This window comes from Eretmochelys imbricata, chromosome 7 (assembly GCF_965152235.1).
Source record: "Eretmochelys imbricata isolate rEreImb1 chromosome 7, rEreImb1.hap1, whole genome shotgun sequence".
In the NCBI taxonomy this organism is placed as follows: domain Eukaryota; kingdom Metazoa; phylum Chordata; order Testudines; family Cheloniidae; genus Eretmochelys; species Eretmochelys imbricata.
The window spans coordinates 94,785,585-94,813,075 of record NC_135578.1 but is presented as its reverse complement, the minus strand read 5'-3'; the positions used below and the strand labels follow the sequence as shown (position 1 = coordinate 94,813,075).

The window sequence follows — 27,491 nt, the reverse complement described above, 5'->3', positions numbered from 1 at the left end:
TACAGGGCCTTCTTTATACTATACATACATAGTTTTTACCTTTATAGATATAAAAATCTCTCAATATTGTTTATAATTTAAATTATACAATTAAATTGTTTCTAATATACATACTAACCCAATAATGTTCCAGTAAACTTTCCAATTCATTTTCTTCTTTGTCTGTAACAAAGCTCCTATTTCTTAATTCTAGCTTGGGAAGAATTTGTCGTAGAAGAGCAGTACATTGTCGATGCCACCGAGTTGGTTGATGAAATCGCCATTCCATTATTTTACTTTTTAAGGTCTTTTCGATCCTGCAATAAAGGTTATGAAATGTTTATAAATAGGGCTGTCAAGCAATTAAAAATAATTTTGATTAATTGCGTGATTAAAAAATTAATCGCGATTAATCTTGGGATTAAATCACGCTGTTAAACAACAACAGAATACATTTATTTATATATTTTTGGATGATTTCTACATTTTCAAATATATTTTTATTACATCACAGAATACAAAATGTACAGTGCTCACTTTATATTTATTACAAATATTTGCACTGTAAAAGAACAAAAGAAATAGTATTTTTCAATTCCCCCATTACAAGTACTGTAGTGGAAATTCTTTATCATGAAAGTTGAACTTACAAATATAGAATTCTGTACAAAAAAAATGCATTCAAAAATAAAACAACATAAAACTTTAGAGCCTACAAGTCTACTCAGTCCTACTTTTTGTTCAGCCACTTGGTCAGACAAACAAGTTTGTTTACATCTGCAGGAGATAATGCTGCCCGCTTCTTGTTTACAATGTCATCTGAACCTGAGAACAGGCCTTCACGTGGCACTGGCATTGCAAGATATTTATGTGCCAGATGTGCTAAAGATGCATATGTCCCTTCATGCTTCGGCCACCATTCCAGATGACATGCGTCCATGCCAATGAGGGGTTCTGCTCTATAATGACCCAAAGCAGTGAGGACCGACGCATGTTCATTTTCATATCATGAGTCAGATGCTACCAGCAGAAGGTTGATTTTCATTTTTGGTGGTTCGGGTTCTTAGTTTCTGTATCAGAGTGTTGCTCTTTTAAGACATCTGATAGCATGCTCCACAACTTGTCCCTCTCAGATTTTGAAAGGCACTTCAGATTCTTAAAGCTTGGGTTGAGTTCTGTAGCTATCCTTAGAAATCTCACATTGGTACCATCTTTGCATTTTGTCAAATCTGAGGTGAAAGTGTTCTTACAACAAACAACATGTGTTGGGTCATCATCCGAGACTGCTATAACATGAAATATATGGCAGAATGCACGTAAAACAGAGCAGGAGGCATACAATTCTCCCCCAGGGAATTCACAAATTTAATTAAGACTTTTTTTTTTAATGAGCGTCATCAGCATGGAAGCATGTCCCCTGGAATGGTTGCTAAAGCATGAAGGGGCACACAAATGTTTAGCATATCTGGCACGTAAATACCTTGCAATGCTAACTTCAAAAGTGCCATGCAAACCCCTGTTCTCACTTTCAGGTGACACTGTAAATAAGCGGGCAGCATTATCTTCCGTAAATGTAAACAAACTTGTTTGTCTTAGTGATTGGCTGAATGAGAAGTAGGACTGAGTGGACTTGTGGGCTCTAAAGTTTTACACAGTTTTGGTTTTGGATGCAGTTATGTAACAAAAAAAATCTACATTTGTAAGTTGCACTTTCATGATAAAGAGATTGCACCTCAGCACTTGTTTGAGGTGAATTGAAAAATACTGTTTCTTTTTTATCATTTTTATAGTGCAAATATTAGTAATAAAAATAGTGTAACACTGTACACTTTGTATTCTGTGTCGTAATTCAAGTCAATATATTTGAAAATGTAGCAAAAATCCATAAATATTTAATACAGTTCAATTGGGATTCTATTGTTTAACAGTGTGATTAATTGCGATTAATTTTTTTGAGTAATTGTGTGAGTTAACTGCGATTAATCGACAGCCCTATATGTAAATAATCATGTTTCATTACTTAAATTTAACAAAATTCCCCGTGACCCTTTAAAGCATTTATTTTTGATGATCTGTCCCTAAAACTTTGTTTCTTTTAGATAAACATGGCTAGTATACACAGAATTAATATTTACTTCAGGCAATTCTATTAGCAGGCCATTCTGAAAAGATAAATTTGTGGTAGAAAAGTAATGGACTGTTGACCTGATTTCCCAAGAAGCTGAGCACCCCAACTTCCATTATGGTCACATGTTTTAGTATTCAAAAAGATTCCTACCTGTTCTGTAGTTCTTCTACCATGCTTCCATTAGTAGGGGTGTAAAGTATTACTTTTGGCTGAAAGAGATAACATCCTATCAAGTATACATATAAGATATAACAAGACATTTGGCCAGATCCTCAAATGAAGTACAGCTACTTTGCATACATTGTCAGTGGAATATGTACACAGAGTAAGCACAGTTGGCCCTCTGAAGATCATCCCAGCTGCGCACACAGAGTGTGTGGGTGGAGGGAAGGGGCCATGGTAGGGAAACGTACACACTGCTCCAATCCCGAGCTGTGATTTTGGCCCCATCGGGGCTGTTAACAGCCACATCAATTAGACCAATTCTCTGGTTGCTCTAGTTTATATGTGAAGATCGGTCTTGCACATAACAGCCCCATAATCAGGGTAGTGCAAAGATGAGCTTTATGTCACCTTGGCACGCACATATAGACCTTCCACAACCCCTGATTTGCACTGTGTGATCCTCAGCAGTAGTCAATGATCTGCCCACTAACTTTTACTATCTTAGTGAAAACAGAGTTGGCACGTTAAGCAGGCACCTTTACCAACCCACTTTGTTTAGCTCTTATAACAATAAGGTGACATGGTTCAGTTCAAACCTTCTCTGCAGGCTTGGCTGCTCCTTCAAGACTGCTCAACACACACCTTTCCTCATAGAGTCACTCACAAATCCATTATATTCAGTAACTAGTCACCTGCATCTAAATCAACATAGCCAACCCACTTAACCTTTTCCTAGCAGGATTTACAGCTGCTTATAATGGTGGGGTATTCAAGCAATTACTGCCAATGATAATTACTATAATTTATATCAGACAGATAAATTTTGAAAATTGGAGGAGTTACCTGTACAGTTTGTGTTTTTATGCATTGAAAATTGTGTGGTAGAAATTGTCTCCAAAAACCTTCCTTTGAAATTTCAAAACTTACGCACGTTGGTGAACTGTTTTGCTGTGTATTAAACCAGACCTATCAAAACATTAGTATAAAATGTGGCAATCAATCTACAAAAATTGTTTTAAATTAAAAGATGTGAAATGTACTTTTAAATGTTTTCCTTTAATACCAAAACAAGTATATGATAAGTCAGAGAAATGCCATTATATAGTATGATGGAAGGAAGCAATTGCACACTTGTACTGACAACTGAAGAGAATCAGGCTTAAACACCTGTAGTTTTGGCTAATATTTCACTAATACAAACATAGGGCCTGAACGTGCAAGTCATCCATATGGGGAACTCCCAAAGAAGTCAAATGGAAAAGGAAGATTCCATATTTTACAGTAACTGGAGTTCTTTGAGACATGTGGTCCTTATTGGTATTCCACGGTGTGGGGGGTGCGCATACACTCCATGAGCCTGAGACCAGAAGATTTTTTCACTAGCTGTGTCTGTTGGTCTGCAACTGCACCCTGTGCACCAAAATGAGGGCACAAGGGGTGGGGTAGACCAACTGCCTCTCCATCTCCAGCTCCTTCTCTACTACAAATCACCTTAGGGAAGGATCCAAAGCAGAGGGAAAGGAAGGCAGGTCATGGAATACCCATAGAAACCTCACATCTCAAAAAACTCCAGTTACTGTAAGGTAAGTAACCTTCCTTTCTTCTTTGAGTAGTGGTCCCTATAGGTATTTCATTGGGGGTGATTCCCAAGCAGTATTCATCATGGTGGAGGGTGAAAGGAACCATTCTGCACCACACATTGCAGGACCACTGTACCAAAGGATGTGTCTGAAGAAGTAGTTTGTATTAGAGTGTAATGTTTAGTAAAAATATGCACAGAGCCCCATGTTGCCATTCTACAGACCTCGTAGGGAAACATCTCCAAGGGGGGAGGAGTTCCCACTTACTCATAGCAATGCAAGATGCAACCTGAGATCCATTTAGAGAGTTTCTGTGAGGAAATAGTTTTGGTTAAAAAAAAAAGTAAGTGTATGATTTGATTAAAGAGGAATTCGGAGGAAACCTATGGAATGAATTTGGGGTATCTCAAAGAGACACTTTATCCTTATAGAAACTGTGTAGGAAGGATCCACCATAAGGCACCCAAGCTCATCTACTTTTCTGGTGGAGGTAACTGCCTTCAGGAAAGCCACTTTTATAGATAAATGGAGAAGGGACAAGGAGGCCAAAGGTTCACATGAGTGATTCATGAGTGTTGGCAGTACCAGATTAAGGTCCCAAATAAGTGTTGGTTTCAATACTAGAGGAAAAGTTCTGGTGAGACCACTCAGAAGCCTCACGGTCACAGGGTGGGTAAAGACTGAGCAGTTCTCCACTGGAGGAAGGAAGGCGTTAATCACTGGCAGACGTACATGCACCAAGCTAAGGAATAGTCCTGATGTCTTTAACGAACCAAAAGATAGTCAAAGATGGTTGGATCCCCAAGTTCTCTGGAGATTTGTGATGATGTTGGCACCAGATGGAAAACTTCTTCCATTTAGCTGTATAACATTTTCTCGTAGATATTTTCCTGCTGTTATGGAGAACAGTTTGAGCCTCTTCAGAGGATGAGCCTTTGTGTCCACTGTCCACCCAAATACCGGGCTGTGAGGTGGAGGGCTATTGGCTTGGGATAGTTGAGCTTGCCCTCATTCTGCAGGTTCAGAAATGGCTGGATGCGTATGCATAGATGTGAAGCCATCTGGGAAATGCTGATAAAACAAAACGGTCTTGGCCACCAGAGAGCCACTAAGATTATTGATACTCTGTCCTGATTGATTTTCCTCAGGACTCAAGGTATGAGGGGAATGTGTGGAAAAGGAGAGGCTCCTTATGCTATGAAATAACTGGAATTCTTCAAGATGTGTGTCCTTGTGGGTGCTCCACTTCAGCTGTCCCTATACCCCATGAGCCTTTGACTGGAGATTTTTGTTAGCAGTGCGCATTCAAGCCACACATGTGCCCTACACGTCCTTGTGCCTCACACAGAGGATATGTAGGACTGTGTGGGAGAACCACCTTCAGTTCCTTCTCCACTACCAAGTCCCACAGAGGAAACTCCAAAGCAGAAGGGAAAGAGAGTGGGTAGTGGAGCACCCATAGGGCACACATCTCAGAAAACTCCAGTTACTGCACAAACTGAGTAACCTTCCTTCTTCTTTGAGTGATGTCCCTATATGTCCTTGACTTCAGGTGACTTCCGAGCAGTATCCTCAACAGAAGAAGGGAGCTTCAGAGCTGAGTCTAACACTAAAGACAAAACTGTGTTCTTAAGAGGAGCACCTGATCTAAAAGAATGAAGCAACATATAGCGCTTAGAGAATATATGTACTGAAAACCAATTTGCAGCTTTGCAGATCTCAAAAATGGGAATATTTTTGAGTAATGCCACAGAAGTAGAAAGTAATCTCAGGGAGTGGGCCAATACCATAGAGGGAGGTTGTAAATCAGCAGATTCATAGCAAGAAATAATACATTCAAAAATCCACCTAGAGAGCCGCTGGGTGAAAATTGTGGACTCTTTGACCTGTCAGCAATTGACACAGTCTTGGAGATTTTCTGAATGATCTGGTTCTGTCCAGGCTAGCTCCCTCCTGACATCTAGGATATGGAAGGCAGCATCTTCCCTGGTCTGCTGTGGTTTTGGGAAGAAAACTGGGAAATGTATGACCTAACTGATATGAAATTCAGATGATAACAGGTAAAATTTTTGGAAGTGGACATTAGACTTTGTCCTTGGAAAACATTGTAAAGGGAGGGTCTCCCATTAAAATTCCCAGTTCCCTAGTTCTTCTAGCAGAAGTGATGGCCCCCAACAAGATTGTTTTCATGGATAGGTGAAAGAGGGAAATAAGTGGCCATCATGTTGAAAGTGGGTTTCATAAGACATCTTAGTAAAAAGTTTAAAGTTAAATCCCATACAGGGATGGGTTATCTAATGTGAATTAAAGATTTCTTAATCCCTTAATGAATCTTGCAGTGGTGGGCTGAGCAAACACTGAGAATCCCTCAACCAGGGAATGAAAGGCTGTTATAGATAGCAGGTGGACTCTCAGGGAACTCATATATAATCCTGGACTTTTTGGATTCCAGTAGACAGTCAAGGACAGCAGAGAATGAAGAAAAAAAAGGCTAAAGACATAGCTGAATACATCAGCGTGGAAACCTTTTCCAATTTTGCAAGTAAGTATTTCATGTAGACCTTTTCCTGCTATTTAAAAACACCTTCTGTACCTCTGCAGAACAGGAGGTCTGTACTCCTGTGAACCACTCAGTAACCAAGCCTTGAGGTGAAGAATTCCCAGGTTAGGATGGAGAGTCTGCCCAGCATCTAGAGAGAGAAGGCTGGGAACGGATGGAAGGCTCATCGCCAGACAAACAGCAAGGCAAAGGGTACCAGCCCTGTGTGGGAACATTGGATTTAACAATATTATCTTGACTTTGTCTTGCTTGATCTTATTTACCACCTTCAAAATCAGGGGCACTGGAGGAAGTGCACAGAAAAGGCCTCTTGTCCACAGAACAAGGAAAGCACGTCCCCCAGTCAGGGAGGACCTATAACTCAGCCCCCAAGCGAAATTGTTTGCAATTTCTGTTGGTAACGATGACGAAGAGATTCACTTCTGGAACTCCGAAAGACAGAAAAATGTGCTTGAGAGTCTGAGGAGCTCCCATTTGTAATTCTGAGAGAACTGCCTGCTGAGGTCACCACCCATAGCGTTTTGTATACCCAGGAAGTAAACTGCCAAGATTAGGATGCAGTTGGCTATGCATCAGCTCCATAGCTTTATTCCTTTGGCACAAAAGGAAGGGGATCTCTCCCCACACACACACACAACTTGCCAGTTGATATAAAACATGGAGGCTACATTGTCTGTCATGATTTTTATGGATCTGTTCCTGATTAAAGGCAGGAAATGGATACTGGCATTCCTGACAGCCCTCAGCTCCAGGAGTTTGAGGAGTAACTGTGTCTCCTGGGTAGATCATTTGCCCTGAATGGTGTGAATCCCTAAATGTGGCCACCAGAGATGCATCTGTCATTACGCTGATTGAAGGGGAAGGTTGGATGAATGGCACATCTGTGTAGACATTGTCGGGGTCTTTCCACCAATTGAGAGTGTCTTCTACTTGATGAGGGACTGACACCAGCTTTTTCAGGCTGTTTGTTTGAAATATGAACTGTTCTGAGCCAGGGAAGCAACAAAGACATAACATAGCATGTTGAGTCACACAGGTACAAGCTGCCATGTGTCCGAGTAACTGAAGGCAATTTTTTGTTGATGTCTATGGACTGATTTGAATTTTTGATACAAGGTTTGTTAATGTCATGAACCTGCATCTAGGGAGGCCTCTATGAACTCTATACTTTGCACCAATCTCAGAATGGATTTCTTGATGTTCAGTTGTAGTCCTAACATGTGGAACAAAGATATTGCTGTCTTTATGGTGCAGAGGAACTACTGAGGAACCCATTCCTGCAGTGGGTATTTCTTGAGATGCTATGTACTCTTGCCTCTCGCTGAAGTCAAGACTTGAGGGCATTAAGAACACTGCAGGATCAGACCCATACTTTAAGAATCTGCAGTACAGATCTGAAGTGTTTAGCACACTCCAAAATAAAATAAAAATAATGCTCTTAAAGAAACAATACACTTTCATGTAGTAGTCTGCAATCTGCTTTATAAACTCCTATGTACAGTACCTGAAGTTGTTCTTATCCCATGGTTTATCATAGTAGTAATATATCTTCCTCTCTATTTAATTATTGAAAATTTAAAGAGATAATACATAATTAAAATATCCTATTCTCCACCATTGTGGAAGGTAGTGCAGATGAAACATATGATGCAGAATCATAACAAAATGTTTGGGATCTCACAGATTCAGTCATACCGAAATACTAGACAGCATCTAAAGACCGGAGTAGAACCATATTAGTTTCTGTACAGTAGTAACATACTGAATACTAGTTAGCTAGCAAAGCAGCAAAGTTTTGCTGTCTCTAAAATGATATAAATATCCTGAATCCTATTCTTTGTAAATTCTACATTACTTTATTTGATCCCTTAAAATATCACCTAATACTTTGTCTACAACTAACATGACACTATTTCTTGTATCTTTTGGTTTAATTTTATATACTTACGTTTTCCCAATTGATTAAGCAGTCAACACTCTGTAAGGGACAAAATGTATCAAACTGTTTATAACACTGTCCATTCAAGGGATTCCAAAGGAAATATTCTTCATTTTCATGAGTTAATACATATGCCACTTTTCCCTACCAACAAAAAGTAGATGTCATCAATTTTATATATATACACAATTCCAATGAAGAAAGTAAAATTAGCTTCCAATATTTACTTTTCCTCAGTCTTTTACAAATAGTTTATTTTTCTTTAGTGAAAGGTGCCAGACTGACATTCCAAGAGATTGTAGTCTTCTGTTTATTGAAAGAACAGGTGCGGCAAGGGCAAGTTTACCCGATGCTGCCTCATGAATATTTCTCTATCTTGTGAAAATAGGGCCTAATCTTACAAGCCTCACATAGATATTCACTTTGATTTCAAATATGAATGCTGCCTGTGACCAGATTAGGAGAGACTGAAAAAAATGGGGCTATTTAAAGAGGAGATGAATAAGAGGACACACTAGAGATATGTAAAACAACAAATGTAATAGAGAAGGCAAACTGGGTGGTGTCGTATTTAATTTTTCTCATCATAAGAATAAAGGGCCATGCAGTGAAAATGAAAAGCAACAAATTTAAAACTGATTAAATAAATACTTTTACATAATTAAGCTGTGGAACTCATTTTCACCAATGTCATTGAGGCCAAGAGCATAGTAGGATTAAACATTTACTTAGATGATGAAATCATCCAGGCTGCAAACCAATCTCTAACTCATGCGGAGCTAGGAAGAAATGTTTATTAAGGAAAACTATTCCATAGTTGTCCACAATTGGGTTTAATGGACCTTTCTCTTAGCAAGTAGTACTGGCCACTGTGGAAGACAGGATGTTGGACAAGCATCACTGTCTGATATGGCATGGCAATCCTGATGTTTCCAATATTTTTGTCTTGGTATGTTATTGACTACACATTTTATTCTCTTTAGCACGTTACATTGTTTATGCTGTTATGGGGGATGAACCCAATGAAGATTTAAACATTTTTTAAATTATGGCACTTACTTCTAATACTGATGTTCCCAACAGTACCCATGCTTTTTTCCCAAAATACAGAAGGTAGTTACACAGAAGCACTGCATGCTCTTCTTTATTTCCAACAGCCAAATTGATGCAATGCTAAATGCAAAATAGTAAAGAATAAGCTATTTACTAGAAATGCTATGCTGTCATCTCCCCATCTAGTTATAGAATGCAGAGCGGAAGCCAAGGAGATTGCCAATGACAGCACGCTCCTCAGAAAGCTGTCTATTGGTAGAAGGGGGACGCTGAGACATAACATGGGTATATCTGGATTCTGAAGGTTTTGGAGACAGTCTTGCCTTGCCTCCTATGTAAACCTCCCTCCTCCCACCCTACTCACTGAGGGAGGATTTCTCACAAAATCCACATGATTTAGCTTGTGAAGTTTCTTGAGAGCTCATTCCCCCTTTTATGGATTTGACTGGGCTAAGGGATGACATGAGTCTTAATCTGTGGTTGGCAAGCAGTCAAGATTTGGCTTTTTGCTCTGTAAACCAAAATATTTTCCATGCAGAATTTTAATGTACGTAAAACAGATTATTTCAACAATCTATTAACTCGTCTACATCTATTATTTAATGTGATTATTACCTCTGATGTCATCCAAACATCAACATCAGCATTTTCATTCAATGTATCTGATACGCAAGGAATTAAAGACACAAATCGAGAAATAAGATCCTATAAATGAAATAGGAATATATGTAAATACCAAGGCGCACATGTCATAAATATCTACTGAATAGATCTTAATTTTGGATTATTAAAAATATAAAACTACAGTTAATCTAAGTTTCTTGTCATGCTATCAAGAATTACTAAGGTAATAAATATGAGCCTCTATAGCAGCTACAGAGAAAAAAATATAAATTATTATAGTAATTCAGGAATGTCAGACTAATTTCAGCAGTTCTGAATGTTCTTACTGTATGACAGAAAATAAACTCATACTTACAAAAGTTGCATTAGGATCATCAGGATACATATCTAGTAGCAGCTGTGGCGGATTTAGTGCCCTAATATATTTTGTTACTAAAGTATTTCTTCCTTCATTGTCAAAAACAGAGGTTGTTATTCTTCTTTTTGGAAATTTTGCCTTGCAATTTTTTTTAAAAATGCATGCTCTTTGTAAAAGTGTTTCATCTTCACAATCTGCAAACTAGAATCATAATTACAGTTACAATGTTAATATTTCCGATTTCAAAGACTGACTTTAAAATACAAAATACCTACAAAAAAGTACCATTTGCTTTAAGAAATAAATTTACCCTACTCTGCAAGTCTTCATTTTGATGATGCACATTAAGTATAAATGCCAACCTTATCTGATTCTGAATCATTTTCAACAGAAGATAGCTGAGGTTCAATTGTAGCAAAGATGGTTAAAAAGGTATATTCTTTTAAATTCTGTCCACAATGCTCTTCTTTAGGAGATACACAGGTCTTGCTCCAAGTGTATCCAAGCAAAACTGGTGGCGTATTTACTTGAAATGTACCACAGATCTGTGAACATATTTAGATTATTATATTAGGTAAAACAAACAAACGACAGTGCAAGAGATGTTATAACAAAATATAAAGGTAATAATGATCCAAATTATATCATGTGCAATAAAAGGAAATAAACCTAATTTTTATGCTTTTTTCACAGGGATTCCACTCACTAGATTCTGGTTAAGGGCAACAATCCTCAAATTTTAAACGGGAGAACCTTTTGGGGGGTTCTCCAGGAAGTCATACCCTGTGCCAAGTTAAAGAACAGATGGTGCCCCTACCTGTAGAAACAGTCTTACACCATGAATGCAAACTTCAGTCCCACGAAAATATACAGGGAAATTTAGAACAACACACTTAACCTAATACCAGCAATGCTTAAAATCTAAGGAGCTAGGAGAACATAAAGCGCGGGTGAAAAAAATCATACAGAAGATGTGTCGTTCACTTTAAATAGTTTAAATAACAGAAGATTGTAAAAATGGCTGGTTAAACAACTTTACTGCAAATACAATTATAATATAGCACCCCTTAGCCCAATCTTTCCACACAAAATCCTATGCAAAACTAACTCTCAATACATGATATATATTAATTAGGACTACTGACTATTTAATTACAAAAAAACTCAGTCTTAAGCCTACAGAAAGTTGGGCTGCTCATAGGCAGTAGGACTTGTTTCAACAGGTAAGCCACACCAATGATGGGGTAGGAGGAAGGGTAAACAAAGCAGCAAAAGGGTGAAGATCTCGTAGGAGACACTTGTAGGACTGACCTAGCTGACCTGAGTAGGCCCAAGTTAAGACATGACATACCTGAACTAGTAACTGCTGAACAAGCCCCAACAAGTAATTCTGAAACAACTAACTATTGTGAATAAAAAAGGGAGCCAAACTAACTAGACTAACTATTGTGGGTATGTTTGTAGTAAACAAAGGAATAGAAACAATCTGAACTGATAAGCTTGCCTTATGCTATCTGCAAAGCAATTGGTCTTTACGTGCAAGAAGTATAGATGTTAATAGCTAGGAAAGATGTCTATAAACTGTGTGATGCATGACATGAATTGGAATTGTGGTATCACCCTGTATCTAAACCCCCTTCATCTGGGCCTGGCCAGCATCATCAGAGAGCTGTTACATGCCTATTAAAGTAACCTGTGTGACAACCTGGTGTTTGAGTTTTTGGATCCCAGAGAACTGGATGAAATGTTCTCCCAGAAATGGACGAGGTGTTCTGGATAAGCTGAGTGGAAAGGTCTCTGAGGGAATCCAACATTACTGAGTCTCTGGATGAGAGCAAGGTTGTGTAGTGTACTCTAAACCATAGCAAGAGGCTTCCCAGATCTGTTCACAATTTATATCTTTCCTGGCTGGTGAGTAGGAACTCAGGTGCTTCTAAAATAGGTAGGATCGGGTAGTCACTCTGTCTCTCTTCTCTAGGTCCCTACTATGGCATTTTCCCATAGTCCTCCCAAGAAATAACAAGGTCTTATTTTCCTTGGGTCAGCAAAAGAGTCTACAGCTTGACTAAGATTAGCAGAGTGCTCTGGCTGACTCCTGCATTCTCCTTGGAACTTCTTATGGGGCTCTTGCAAACTTCAGTGCAGTTTCCCCTCAGCCTTTTACTTCCCCTCACCCTATGGAAAAGCAGTTTCTGAACAATCTAAGATAGGCTTTCACTGCTGTGGCAAATGGAGTTAAAACCAGTGCTCCCATTAAAAGATTTTGGGAGAAGTTTGTGTCTTGGAATTGCTATTGCAAATTAGATTGTATTTTTGATCTCCCTTGATTATGCAGGGAAAGATTAACTGTGTTCACAAACAAATGGTAAAGCCCACAGGAGTTACATAATGATAAAAAAAATTATTCTTTCTAATGTATGAGGATCACGGCTATTGACAATGTAAACATTTAAAAATCTTGCTGACCTAACAGAAGTTTTAAAAATGTTTTTATTATAATTACCTTTGATTGTTCCAGAAGAGCAGAAAAAGGAAAAGTAACTGATCCAAACCAGTTCTTTCTTATATACGAGTGGCCACTGCAACCCTTAAGACAAGTATCCTATTGAAATACATAGTCAGGGTTAGCTGTAGTTAAGTGGGTGTGTGTATCTTAGCTGACACTGATTCCACAACCTTTGGAAGCTTACCAGTATATGTACACACATATCTATCTCTGGTCTATACACGTTTTCAGTTCTGGCTGTGGCAACAAAAGGCAGTCAATACCAAGCTGAATAGACTCAACAAGGTGTTCATAGAACCAGTGAGTTGCTCATAAAAAACTGAATCTGATCAACAAATACATCCATATTTTCTCAAAGTGAAATGCTTTCACAATAAAATCCAGAGGCTTTTTTAAAAACTTTCCCATTATCAGTGAAGCTCAAAGACTCATGGGCTCAATCTACAGCTATGCCCAGTTTACACTCAGCATATCTAAGGAAAGCAGGGAAGAAAGCTCCACTTCCCCAATGCTGCACCAAAATGGCCACTAACATAACTCAGAGCACCCTAAGGAATGCTCTAAATTATGCTGGCAGTAACAGCCCCATAGAGACTACTGTACCAGACGAGGATCATAAAGAGTGCTTTGTGGTCTGCCCAACTCCACCTCTTTCCATGCTGGAGTATTTCTTCCCCGACCCCTATCTAGAAAGCAGGGGAACAGGCAGTGTGCATCTGCGTATACCGGCACTGCACCATGTAAGGACTCCCCTGTGTCAGTTGCCGTTTGAATAGACTGGGGAACAGTGATGCAGGTGTGGAGGATGTGGTTGCTGTCATCTAGACTGCATGATGATGATGAGGGCTTTGACAAGAGTTTCAGCTGAGCAGACAGAAAGAAAAGATCAGGTCTTAGAAATGTTATGAAGGAAAAAGTGATAGGATTTTGACACAGCCTGGAAACAAGGTGAAGGGAAAGGAGAGAGATGAAAATGATGCTCAGTTTGCAGGATGCTAATTCTCTGTTTCATTTCCAATGTCTTTATGCCTCTTCCTCCCAGTGTTCAACACTCTCCCTCCAGCAGTTCATTCAGAAGATAAATATATTAAATAGATAAGTAGATGACTTAGTCAGCTATTTTCTTGTATGTGTCATAGAAGTGGGTATAATTTTCTTAAATTATTACAAATTTACAAATCTATAGCTCACTGAGACCCTAGCATGCAAGCAAATATTGCACTGCCTCTGTGCCACCAAAGTCAGTGGTATACATGCTGATACAGGGGGCCACACTAGCACAACTATTTACAGGAATGGGGCCTGTAGATGAGCTAACAAGGAAGTAATCAGAAAGCTAGCAGTGTGACTACTTTTTCTTATATACAGTACATCTGACAGTTAAACATTTTCTTATTAGCAATTCCATTCCAGATGACAAAACTGTCTATGATAACAACATCTGGAGCATTGCACTGGGTCACGTTACAGGAAGTAGCTTAAAGAATTTCACTGTGATAAAAAATTATTGCTAACTGCTCAAAAACCAGATACATCTTATTATCAAGAATATATAAACCAATTGTTTATACCAGAGGTCCTATTTTCTAAACTCTGCTGCATTTCTCAAGAATCCACCCAAATGTTATTGCCTTCAAAAGCAACAATAAAAATAAAATTGTACAGGAGCAGGAAGTTCTATAGAAAATCTCCATATGAAATGAGCCATAATATGTAAGGTATATTCACTGTCGATTAGAGTAAAAGTTTAAGTAGTAGTCATTGCATCACAAATTTCGGCATGTGTCTTGTTTTAATAAAACAATACGTGATAACCATTAAGCTGTTGATGAAAAATGTATGTGTTGCATAAAAATAATTTTGTAATATAAGAGAATTGGAGAAGGTTCAGAAAAGAGCCACAAGAATAATTCAAAGTCAGAAAAACGTGCCTTCTAGTGAGAGACTTAAGAAGCTCAATTTATTTAGCTTATTACAGAGAAAGTTAAGACATGATTCAATGGTGGAATGTAATAAAAGAAGTGGCTAAACTAACAAGCTAAACTCCGTATTACCCAAATGAGAAGTGGTAAACTCCATTTACCTGTCTTTACCCTTATCATGAGTTGATCACACCCTATAAGTACCTAAACAGAGAGAAGATACTAGTGGGCTCTTTAAGCTAGCAGACAGAAGTATAACAAGAGCCAATGGTTAGAAGATGAAGCCAGAGAAATTCCACCTGGAAATAAGGTGCAAAAATGTAACAGTGGAAGTAATTAACCATTGGAACAACTTACCAATGGATGAGGTAGATTCCCCGTCACTTGATGTCTAAAACAAAATTTTATGTCTTTCTAAAATATACATTCTAGCTCAAACAGAAGTTATAGCTTTTGTTATGCAGGGAGTAAGGCTAGTCAAAAAAATTTCATCAAAAACTATAGTCAATTAAACTAATTTTTTCACACAAGCATCTGCTTTCCATGGAAATTTTTGACTTTTTGTTAAATAACTAAACACCCAGAAACAGAAAAATTTCTGCTGAAAGAGAAAAGGAGTACTTGTGGCACCTTAGAGACTAACACATTTATTTGAGCATAAGCTTTCGTGAGCTACAGCTCACTTCATCGGATGCATTCAGTGGAAAATACAGTGGGGAGATTTATATACATAGAGAACATGAAACAATGGGTGTTACCATACACACTGTAACCAGAGTGATCACTTAAGGTGAGCTATTACCAGTGGGAGAGCGGGGGGGGGGGGACTTTTTGTAGTGATAATCAAGGTGGGCCATTTCCAGCAGTTGACAAGAATGTCTGAGGAACGGTCGGGGGTGTAATGACCCATCCACTCCCAGTCTCTATTCAAGCCTAAGTTAATTGTATCCAGTTTGCAATTTAATTCTGACTGCTGAATTGGAATTAATTTGCAACCTGGACACAATTAACTTAGGCTTGAATAGAGACTGGGAGTGGATGGGTCATTACACAAAGTAAAACTATTTCCCCATGTTTATTCCCCACCCCTCACCGTTCCTCAGACGTTCTTGTCAACTGCTGGAAATGGCCCACCTTGATTATCACTACAAAAAGTTTTTTCCCCCCCCGCTCTCCCACTGGTAATAGCTCACCTTAAGTGATCACTCTGGTTACAGTGTGTATGGTAACACCCATTGTTTCATGTTCTCTGTGTATATAAATCTCCCCACTGTATTGTCCACTGAATGCATCTGATGAAGTGAGCTATAGCTCACGAAAGCTTATGCTCAAATAAATGTGTTAGTCTCTAAGGTGCCACAAGTACTCCTTTTCTTTTTGCGAATACAGACTAACACGGCTGCTACTCTGAAACCTGCTGAAAGAGAAAATTTTTAATTTAGAAACATCGATACAGTACTTCACAGAAATTGTAGTTCAACTGCCTCATGCCTCCATTCTCCTCTATGGGTTGGGTTCTTCAGCTAGACTACATCTCCCATGAGGCATTACAGATGGAGAATCCCATTATGCACTTTGATAGTTCAACAAGGGGTCCCACAATGAGTTGTGGGAGATGTAGTCTGGCCAAGGAGGCTTTCCCATAAAGGAGAATGGTGGACTGAGGCACCCAAACTACAAACCCAATGAGACATCACAGTGGCATTTCTGAATCAAAATGTTCAGTTTTCAACTCTTCATCAAAATGTTTCTTGCTTGCTTGCTATCTTTCTTTTCAGAAAATAAAAACATTTCCCACACCTGCTATAGTTTAGATGATCGTTATGGACTCTTGTCCTTAAAATCTATTAACAAGATTCCACAGGCCTTTACAAATGCCTCACAGAATTTGGCCCAAATGACAACAGTGGTTGGCTGTGACATTTCTAGCATGCTTTTAATTAAATTAAAAACTGAATTTATTCAAAATTGGAAAACAATAGTACATATAGCTTCTTTTGTTAAGAAAACAAGAAGCTGAGATATGTACATGGTTATAGTTTTCAAACGTCAAAAAAATGTAATAAAAATCAGTTGTGTTTTATACAGTTTACCTCATGTTTTTCCATCCTAACTTCATCAAAAATGTTGACATATATATTGTCTTTTATTTTAGACATTCCTGAAAAGCTATAATCATGTCCTGGTGATCTGTAATTAAGAACAGAATCTTTTAGTTTTAATCAGATATTGTATATCAGAGAGCTTTATCATTTTTTTAAAAAACAACACAATCACTTTTGGCAGTAATTTACTTCAAATATTACAGAACCATAAACATTTTTAAAGGAAAACTAAATAGGTATGTTCGCCACTAAAAATCAAAGGACAAATTTCACTCCAGTTTAACTCTACTGACTTTGAAGGAGTTACCCACCGGGATGAATTTGACCCAGCATATTTTGTTTCTCTAATTACTGTGTCAATAGATATTTAGTCAAATAAATTGTGCCAGATCCTCATTTTGGCGTAAACTGCTGTATTTTCACTGACTTCTATCTCATATTTACTAAACCATGTTTAGTAAATTTTCTACTCTTTCACATATTTCAGAGCACCAACTGAATGAAAGCTCATGTAACAAACAGAAGATACAGAGGCAGATTCTTTGTTCTTCCAAGTGGGAAACAGGTGGTTTTAAACTGCCTTTGCACACCTCCCTAATTCTAGTTCTCAGCTCCCAGGGTTGCTCTAAAATTGTGCCAGTTTATAACAGTCTTTATGGTTTTTACATTTGCACAAAACAGAGCAACTACAGCATTCCAGCCATGTTCCTCATATTGGGTCCACTCCATCCCATACCCTATCCCCGACATATGCCCTAAATTGGGAGATGGGGAGGTTTGAGAGCCATTATTCCAACTCAATTCAAACAGACTAAGTGGCCACTTAGACCTTAGTCCATCCCGTGCTTTGCTGCACATTGGGCTACCCACATTTGCCATCCTTGCCTATCAACTGCCCTTCTCTCCAAATCTTCCCATTTCATGTTGAGGTGCTTGATGTTGTTCAGAACTGTTTGTTTCCATGTTATTGCGGTCTTCCTCTCTTTCTTCTTGCGTTTTCTGGCTTCCATTCAAGGGCGGTATTTGGTAAGCGTTCTTTTTCCATTCTCAGCACATGTCCCAGCCAGTGATGTCTTCTTTTGTAGATTATTTGTGAAAGGGTACCTTGTCCAGTAATTTTTCTGACTTCTTCATTTGTCTTCTTATCTCTATATGTTATTCCCAATATTCATCTCAGACATTTGTGATGAAATTCATCCATCTTTCTTGGTAAGTTGCCACGTCTCACTGCTATATGTTATGATGGCGATTAACAATTACTTTGTACCCATTCAGTTTTGTCTTGAGGGAGATGTTTTTGAGTTGCCAGACGTTTTTGAGTCTTCCAAATGCAGTGTTTGCCTTCCCGATTCTTATTATTTCCTTGGAACTAGTACCATCTTGGCTGATGGTACTTCCAAGATACGTAAAATTGTCCACCTTCTCCAGTTTTGATTTCTGTCCCTATAGTCCCCATTAACATGACTTTACATTTCTTTTCATTGTATATCAAACCTATCTTCTCCATTACTTCTTTTACTTGGTTTGTGCATTTTTATAGTCTGTTGTACTCAGTGAAGATGCCAACGAACGAACGGACAAGTGGCCACTGGATGGTTATAACTTTTAGTCACTACTGACTTAGCTGGTTTAAAAACATGGCCTAGAAATGAAAAAACCATGTATCCCATTCCTAATGTCCTAAACCATCAGTTCGTAGCCTCAGGGTCATGAATATGTAGTTTTCAATCTGTGGACTGGGGACCCCTGGAGGTCTGCAGACAATTTCTAAGATTTCCAAAAGGGTCCGCACCTCCATTCTAAATTTTTTAAGGGTCCGCAAATGAAATAAGTTGAAAACTACTGCCCTAAATCATTCAATCCTCCTACTGCATCTCCAACTCTTATACACAGATACGGAAAGGCAGATGAGTTCAGCAGCCTAAATGAAAAACTTTAAAATACTTTTGAAACAAAATATAACCACCTAACCATGGGAAACTTTGACTCTTCACTGGAGCATTCAAATACTTTTATTTTCTTGTACATTTTTCATGGAGAAGTATGTGGCCAACTTACATAAAATCCACTTGAAGTTCTTCATTCCAGCATGGATGAGATCCATCTGCAGTGCTAGTTTGATAAACTGTGTGCTGGAAAGAAACTTCTACAAATGGACGCACACTCACCTAAAACACAAAAATCATACACTTTATTAGATTTGTACTGCTTTGTTTTATTTCTACGTCATCTTATAGAACAATAAAAATGTAGGGACCTCAAGAGGTCATCAAGTCCAGCCCCCTGTGCTGAAGCAGGACCAAGTAAACCTCTAGACTATCCCTGACAGATGTTTGTCTAACCTGTTCTTAAAAACCTCCAGTAACAGGGATTCCACAACCTCCCTTGGCAACCTATTCCAGAACTTAACTACCCTTATAAAGTTTTCCCTAATATCTAACCTAAATCCTCCTTGCTGCAGATTAAGACAATTACTTCTTGTCCTACCTTCAGTGGACATGGAGAACAATTGTTCACCATCCTCTTTGTAACAGCTCTGAACATACTTGCAGACTGTTATCAGATCCCGCATCAGTTGTCTTTTCTCAAGACTAAGCATGCCCAGTTTTTTTAAAGGTCAGGTTTTCTACGTTGTTTATACTCCTGGGGGAATCCTGCATCATTGCGCAATTCACAATTTTGCAGAAATTAATGTTGTGTGCACAGAATTTTCTTTTTTCCCTAGAGAAATGGGCTGTAGAAATGTTGGCTCCGACTAGGGGCTGCTGTACCAAGCAGAGCCCAGCTCACAAATAGAAGACAAGGCTGCAGGAAGGGGGAGCAAACTGGAGGGTTCCCAGAAGCTGCAATTCCCTGCACACACTGAAGGAAGGAGGCAGCAGTGCACAGGAAACTCAGACTAACACGGCTGTTACTCTGAATCCAGTAAGCCCGTGACCCAGCATCAGACTGTTTCTCCCTCTGGATCCCTGGGCTCTAGGAGGGTAGGGTCTCTGAGCGTCTGGGCCTGGGGCAGGGGGGAGCGGTCCACAGCTGGCCTCTGGAGGGAAGGGGTGTGAGTGTCTGGGCCGGAGGAGGGGCCTGCAGCTGGGCTGGGGTGGGAGTGAGTGTCTAGGTGGGGGGGGGGGGCCATGGCTGGGTTTGCGGGGGGGGACAGAGAAGCAGGAACTGGGTTGTCGTAGGGGTTTATTTAACTCTCTACTCCTGGGGGAATTTGTTGTGTTTGTATTGTTACAGACATACTTGCTGACAGGTATATTGAAATAATTTACCAAAATAATTGAAACTGATGTGATTATATAGTGTTATTTTGACAAATAGAATTTTGTAGAATTTTTAATATTTTGATGCAGAATTCCCCCAGGAGTATTTTTATCATTTTTGTTGCTCTCTGGACTCTCTCCAATTCATGCAATCTTTCATAAAGTGTGGCACTGAGATTTGGACACAGCACTTCAGCTGAGAGCTCACCAGGGCCAAGCACAGCAGACAATTACCTTCCGTGTCTTACATACAACACTCCTGTTAATACACCCCAGAGCGATATTAGCCTTTTTCACAATTGCATCACATTGTTGGCTCATATTCAATTTGTGATCCACTATAACCCCCAGATTCTTCTCAGCAGTACTACCAGTTAGCCAGTTATTCCCCATTATATAGTTGTACATTTGATTTTTTTCTTACTTAGCACTTGTCTTTGTTGAATTTAATCTTGTAGATTTAATATCTTATATGTCTTGATAGCAATGCTACTTTGACTTTAGAAATATCAGATTTTTATTGATAAATGTTGGTAAATGTCAATTTCACCATACACACAGAAACCAATGAAAAATATTTCTACTGATAATTTAAATTTACAGGTAGGCAAAGTAAGAAAAATGCTGTTTGAGAACTTATTAGCATTTGATATAAGGATACTTTTATATTTTGACATGTGATGTTAGTGTGTGTTTAACGATTTGAAAACTTTATTATTTTGAATCTCACTGTCTACTGTCATTAAATAATTATTGTCTGACCCCCTATACTTTCTAACAATTGTTAAAATTTAAATAGCAAAAATTTAAAAAAAACACTTAAAACTCAATTTTGCAGAGGTCTGAAAATTTAAATTGATAAAAATAAAAAAATACTTAAAATAAATATCGACGTTATCCATCAAAATTACCAACGAATACAAAATTGAATTCTGTCAAGCCTAGCGATATAGCAGAGTGTCTAGGATGACAGCAACAAGGAGACCGTGGTTACCTGCAAGCAAGTAGCAACTAAGAAAATTTTATTCATTAAAGTCCAGTTCCCTGGTGAATAACACATGGAAATTAACCAGCTTATTTACTCAGTACATTAGTGACTGATAAATGATACATCTGGTCAAGTGCTATTTATTTTTAGATTACAGTTGCTCAGTACATATAACGATACCCTCATGAAAGATGACCCTTATCTCTAGAATTTATATTAAGATATGATTTCAACTCTTATGATATATTAAGACTTACAGGTTATTGGGTTCTACAAGACTGAAAGTCTCCCAAATACAGTTTAACTTTCATCTTCTTCTAAGATTTCTGAAAATTAGTTTTTAATATTAATTTAAATTTAGAGTCATCATTATATATCAGCGGGGCCCAAACTGTGGCTCTGGAGGCTCTAAACTGTGGCCCTGAATGGTGAGTGTTAAGAAGAAAATATGTATTTCATTCTTAATAGGAAATGTGTTCTCTGAGTTGTGTCCTAAAACTTTTAAACTGCAGTGTTTGAATTGACCCCATTAAGACAGGGGGGCAGTAGGGGGCACTTGGAGCTCTATCCCTTCCCTGCTGCAGTTGCTTAGCAGTTCCCCTGGTGACCACCTGCTGCATCATAGGAGGAAGAAAGAGTAGTCTGGCTATGCCATTTGCCTGCTTTCCTACTGAACTATGGGAGCCCCAGGGAGGGCAGGATAGGAATTCAGCGGGCACTGCCTGAGACTAGGGGAGCACTTAGTAAAGGATGGCTCTCCTTCCCCTCTCCTTCCCATACACAGCCATCAAGGGCAGCCCGGAAGAAAAGGAAAGAAAGAATTTGAGAACCAACAGCCAGTTATCACACGCTAATTATCTGCTTTGTCTCAGCGTTGATTAGAGCAGCCAGTGTCAGGTAGTTATGGTATCCACAGGCCCTCCCATGCAATAGGCAGACCACAATGCACTCTGATCACTCTTCCTCTCAACCCCAGCATACTCCTTCCTAACACTGAAATGCCCCTGTGACAAGGACTGTGAGAAAGGAGACACAGAAGCCATCTATGATTTCTCTATGCCCACTGGGACTAACCCTATGTTGGGGAAATCCGCAGCATGGGACCTGCAGGTGGTTCTGCTCCCTTTAGACTGAGCAGAACAGAGAGCCCAAAAATGTTGATTGTGGCTCTTGACCTGTTTGAAATAACGTTCATTTCTCAGGCTGAAAAGGTTGGAAACTACTGCTGTCCAAAATCAGAAAATTTGCATTTTGAGAAATTACCATAAAATACATATTTAACTATAATAATGAAACTGAAATCCCTCAAAATACCAGAGGTACTGAAGCAAAAACAAGCTGTGACAGAACAAAGGGTTGGAGATCTTTTTAAAGAATAAGAACAAATTCTTAAATGTCAAGGGGAATTTTGTCCCAAATCAATATATTGTTGAGGGACAATTTAAATAAGTATTGACACAGCAGATACGGTTACAATAAAGAAAGTAAAATTTGCCCTCTTATCCATTGTCAAAACACTGTTTGAGGCCTTTGTCATGCCTTTTAAATAGGGCTGTCAAGCGATTAAAAAAATGAACTGCGATTAATCGCACGATTAAAAAAATGAATTGCGATTAATCGCGATGTTAAGCAATAATAGAATATAATTTCTTTAATTATTTTTGGATGTTTTCTACATTTTCAAATATATTGATTTCAATTACAACACAGAATACAAAGTGTACAGTGCTCACTTTATATTTATTTTTATTACAAATATTTGCGCGGTAAAAAACAAAAAAATAGTATTTTTCAATTCACCTAATACAAGTACTGTAATGCAATCTCTTTATCATGAAAGTTGAATTTACAAATTTAGGATTATGTACAAAAAAATAAAACAATGTAAAACTTTAGAGCCTACAAGTCCACTCAGTCCTACTTCAGCCAATCACTCAGACAAACAAGTTTGGTTACAATTTGCAGGAGATAACGCTGCCTGTCTCTTGTTTACAATGTCACCTGAAAGTGAGAACAGGAGTTCTCAAGGCACTGTTGTAGCTGGCGGTGCAAGATATTTACGTGCCATATGCGCTAAAGACTCATATGTCCCTTCATGCTTCAACCATCATTGCGGAGAACATGCGTCCATGCTGATGACTGGTTCTGCTCAATAATGATCCAAAGCAGAGTGGACCAACTGACACATGTTTATTTTCATCCTCTGAGTCAGATGCCACCAGGAGAAGGTTCATTTTCTTTTTTTGGTGGTTTGGGTTCTGTGGTTTCCGCATCTGAGTGTTGCTCTTTTAAGACTTCTGAAAGCATGCTCCACAGCTCATCCCTCTGAGATTTTGGACGGCACTTCAGATTCTTAAACCTTGGGTTGAATGCTGTAGCTATCCTTAGAAAGCTCACATTGGTACCTTCTTTGCATTTTGTCAAATCTGCAGTGAAAGTGTTCTTCAAACGAACATGTGCTGGGTCATCATCTGAGACTGCCATAACATGAAATATATGGCAGAATGCGGGTAAAACAGAACATCAGACATACAATTCTCCCCGAAAGAGTTCAGCCACAAATTTAATTAATGCATTATTTTTTTAATAAGCATCCTCAGCATGGAAGCATGTCGTCTGGAATGGTGGCCAAAGCATGAAGGGGCATTCAAATGTTTAGCATATCTGGCTTGTAGATATCTTGCAATGCCAGCTACAAAGGTCCCATGCAAATGACTGTTCTGACTTTCAGGTGACATTGTATATAGGAAGCAGACAGCAGTATCTCCTATAAATGTAAACAAATGTGTTTGTCATAGTGATTGGCTGAACAAGAAGTAGGACTTAGTGGACTTGTAGGTTCTAAAGTTTTACATTGTTTTGCTTTTGAGTCCAGTGATGTAACAAAAAAATCTACAATTGTTAGTTACGCTTTCACAATAAAGAGATTGCACTATAGTACTTGTATGAGGTTAACTGAAAAATACTATTTCTTTTGTTTATCATTTTTACAGTGCAAATATTTGTAATAAAAATAATAATATAAAGTGAGCACTGTACACTTTGTATTCTGTGTTGCAACAGAAATCAATATATTTGAAAATGTAGAAAAACATCCAAAATATTTAATAAATTTCAATTGATATTCTATTGTTTAACAGTGCGATTAATAGCGATTAATTTTTTAAATTGCGATTAATTTTTGAGTTAATCACATGAGTTAACTGTGATTAATTGACAGCCCTACTTTTAAACAATACAAAATGATTCACTCTTTGGGGTTTTTTGTTGTTGTTTGAGTAATTTAAGTTATTTACCTCACTTAGAGGATCAGATGTGTATGATGATTTGCCTGATAGTAGACGTTGACTCCGGGACAGCTGATTAATTGCATATGCTGGCGAATGAACACCTGCAGGTCTTTAGATATAAAACAGGAATGACATACACATTTCAACCAGCTTTTCTTTTTAATCTACACGGCAATTGCTTGTATTAGTTCATTATTTACAGATGCTACAGATAATTAGTTTACTATTTACAGATGCTATACATACTTATAAAGAACAGCTAACAAATCAGTAACACAAATCAAAACATAAATCCCTAAAATGAAGAAATGTCTAAAACTATGGGCCTGATCATGCAGCCACTCCATTGTTCCAGTCCAAATCCCACTGAAGTCATTTCAATCTGGACACATTATGCTTCCAGGCGCTGCCACGGAACTGGGGTGCCTGGTCTGCAGGGGTTCCATTTCAGCTTTTGGGGGCAGAGGGGCAACTTTAACCATGATTCCAGGGGCTACTTAGGCACCTGAAAATTCTAGGTTTTATTTGCAGATAACAATTTAGAAATTAGCTGACAGGAGCACTGTATCTACTTCCTGTTTAAAGAAAGAAAAAAAAATATACAACACCAATTAAAGCCATATTTTAAATTTATATGTAAATTTAGAACAATCAGGAGATAATACAGCAAGATATTCACAATCCCAAGCTTTGCAGTATCAGTTCTGGAGCCTTAACTCAGATATCAGAAACACAAGTTTGATACTTTGGTACACTATCTTTCGTAGAGATAAATAAAAATAAATAAAATCTGCTTAAAATCTGCTTACTTTCTCTAACAGACACACTCTGTTACTGCCATTATCTATTCCATTTTAGTCTATAGTTTTTCATTCTACTAAAACCACATTTACTGAATTTTAATACATGCAATATTTTTCTCTTTTATTAAGAACGAGATTTTATTTTTCTAATTATTTTGGCATTTATGTTTACCAATCACAATCATGGACATGACTCACTAACGTCTGACTCTGTCATTACTATTAGAATCAGACTTGGAACCACATTTGTTTTTGTACAAATTTTAAGCTATTTTACAGATATAATTAAAAATACAATTTGAAAATAAGTGACCATCTCCACAGTATCTGTAGTTATGTGTTTAGCTAATTGATTTTAAACTGGCACTGCTAAGATGAGTACAAACTAAATTTACAATCTAGAAGCATACTATTATTTGATTGTACCATTTTAAATAATGACTGACAAAGCACGATATGGTAATAAAGTAATAATGATAATCCAGCCAGGACATATTAGGCATTTTAGAACTCACTACTCAAATAATTAAATTTAAGCATAAGAGAGAAATAAAATTATGAAATGCACAGACCAGACAAAAACTAAAACAACAGTACTATAATCCTGAAAGAATAAAATTTGAGAATATATGTGCACTGCACATTTTGACAGGAAGTAGCAAGAAGTAACAATAAGAATAATAATATTGTGTGTTAGAGAATGTGTGTGTGTGTGTGTGAGAGAGAGAGAGAGAGAGAGAGACAGACAGACAGACAGAGTGTGTGCCTGAGTGTGTCAGTGTCTGACTCTAAGTGGAACTTGTTCAGTACAGCAGCAGCCGCAGCTCCCCCTCCCGAGCCAGAGGCAGCAACACAGACAGGCTACCTGTCCCCCAACCCCAGCAGAGACCCACTAGGGCATAGCTATCTCTTGTATCAGGCGAGCTCCCCCTGTGCTGCACCAGCTATGGATCAGCATCCCAAGGAAGGGGAGACTTCTTTGGGAAGTGTGTGTGTGAGAGAGAGAGAGAGAGAGAGAGAGAGAGTCTGTTGGGGGAGTGTGGGAAGGGTGATGGGAGCTGGGTAGCCAGAGAGCAGCTGCTGCGAGCTGGGCACCCAGCTCTGAGATGAGTGGATACAGGGGAGCAAAGGCAATTTTGGGGTGGCTATAGTTTCCACAAGCACCCCCAGCACCATGCCTGTTTGTAAAATTATAATGTAGTTAGAAACTCGGGGGGGGAAGAGGGCCTCTTCACCCTCCTTAAATGGCACCCCTGCTGGTCTACTTCTCCAGCCAGCCCAGCTTCCACAGAAGCATAGTTATCCCTAAGACTATGATAATCCATTTCTATTAATTATAAAGTCCTTTGATAACATGTTAAACTTCATGCAGTTTTTAGGCAAAATAAACTTCAGCCCAAAGGCCCAATCTGAATGTCCCCCCCGTCCCAACACTTGGCAGCTTTTGATCCTGCATTTATGAGCAGCTGGTGAGGCTCTCTCTCTCAGGGACACAATTTCCACATTTTAGCTCCTAGATGGACTCTCACTTCTCCTTGACTGAAATTTTCATAAATTATTTTTGGGCGCGTTAAGCTATTGCTGAGTCTCTTTCATGTTGTAGTTTTGTTTTATTTTCACACTAATCTCAGAACCACAGTGAATTTTTTCTTTACATTTGGGGTATTGTAATATACCATGGATGAAATAATGAATAAACCATCTCTAATTTAATTATTGTTGCTAAATATGATTTGCATTCTGTGAAGGAATCAGCCTATCCATTATTGCAAACAAAGTCCAATTGCATGAAAGTTATAGACTGTTGTTTTGTAATGCTAATTATTTGCATAGCAAGTTTGGAATGAGGCACACATTCTTAGATGCATACTCTCTCAAGGAATTTACTTTTTCTTTGTTTCAGATAAACAAGAGCTCAGAACTGCACAAGAATTTAATTGGATTTGGCAACCATTATGCTAGACATCTGTACTCTCACAAACCGTTCCTACATGTTTATGCACTGAATTAGTCTTTCATTATGCAGCTGAACTCCAAATAAATGAAAGGACCGCACAATTTGTTACTTTTGTAGGCCGAACACATTACACATACCAGGGCCTCCTTTCATTCCTCCATTTCCCCCGCACCTCCAACAAGTTCCCTGTGAGCCACCTTCCCATCCCTATTTCAGGGACTCCATGCAACCTGCCTCCAACACTTTCCTCCCTCATGCCATGGTCTCTATG

General features: G+C 38.5%; 1 protein-coding gene across 1 annotated transcript in view; it reads right to left on the bottom strand.

Annotated features, from left to right (window-relative positions):
* CC2D2B (coiled-coil and C2 domain containing 2B) overlaps window positions 1-27,491 on the bottom strand; it is a 114,193-nt gene that overhangs the window by 10,384 nt on the left and 76,318 nt on the right. The window contains exons 24-35 of the mRNA XM_077822854.1: window positions 24,467-24,569; window positions 18,978-19,087; window positions 16,908-17,004; window positions 12,890-12,988; window positions 10,749-10,931; window positions 10,384-10,587; window positions 10,020-10,109; window positions 9,411-9,524; window positions 8,361-8,495; window positions 3,116-3,238; window positions 2,258-2,316; window positions 119-296 (exon numbers count right to left, since the gene is read on the bottom strand). Coding sequence (XP_077678980.1) covers window positions 119-296; window positions 2,258-2,316; window positions 3,116-3,238; window positions 8,361-8,495; window positions 9,411-9,524; window positions 10,020-10,109; window positions 10,384-10,587; window positions 10,749-10,931; window positions 12,890-12,988; window positions 16,908-17,004; window positions 18,978-19,087; window positions 24,467-24,569 — 1,495 coding nt within the window. The remainder of the gene's footprint in view (window positions 1-118; window positions 297-2,257; window positions 2,317-3,115; window positions 3,239-8,360; window positions 8,496-9,410; window positions 9,525-10,019; window positions 10,110-10,383; window positions 10,588-10,748; window positions 10,932-12,889; window positions 12,989-16,907; window positions 17,005-18,977; window positions 19,088-24,466; window positions 24,570-27,491) is intronic.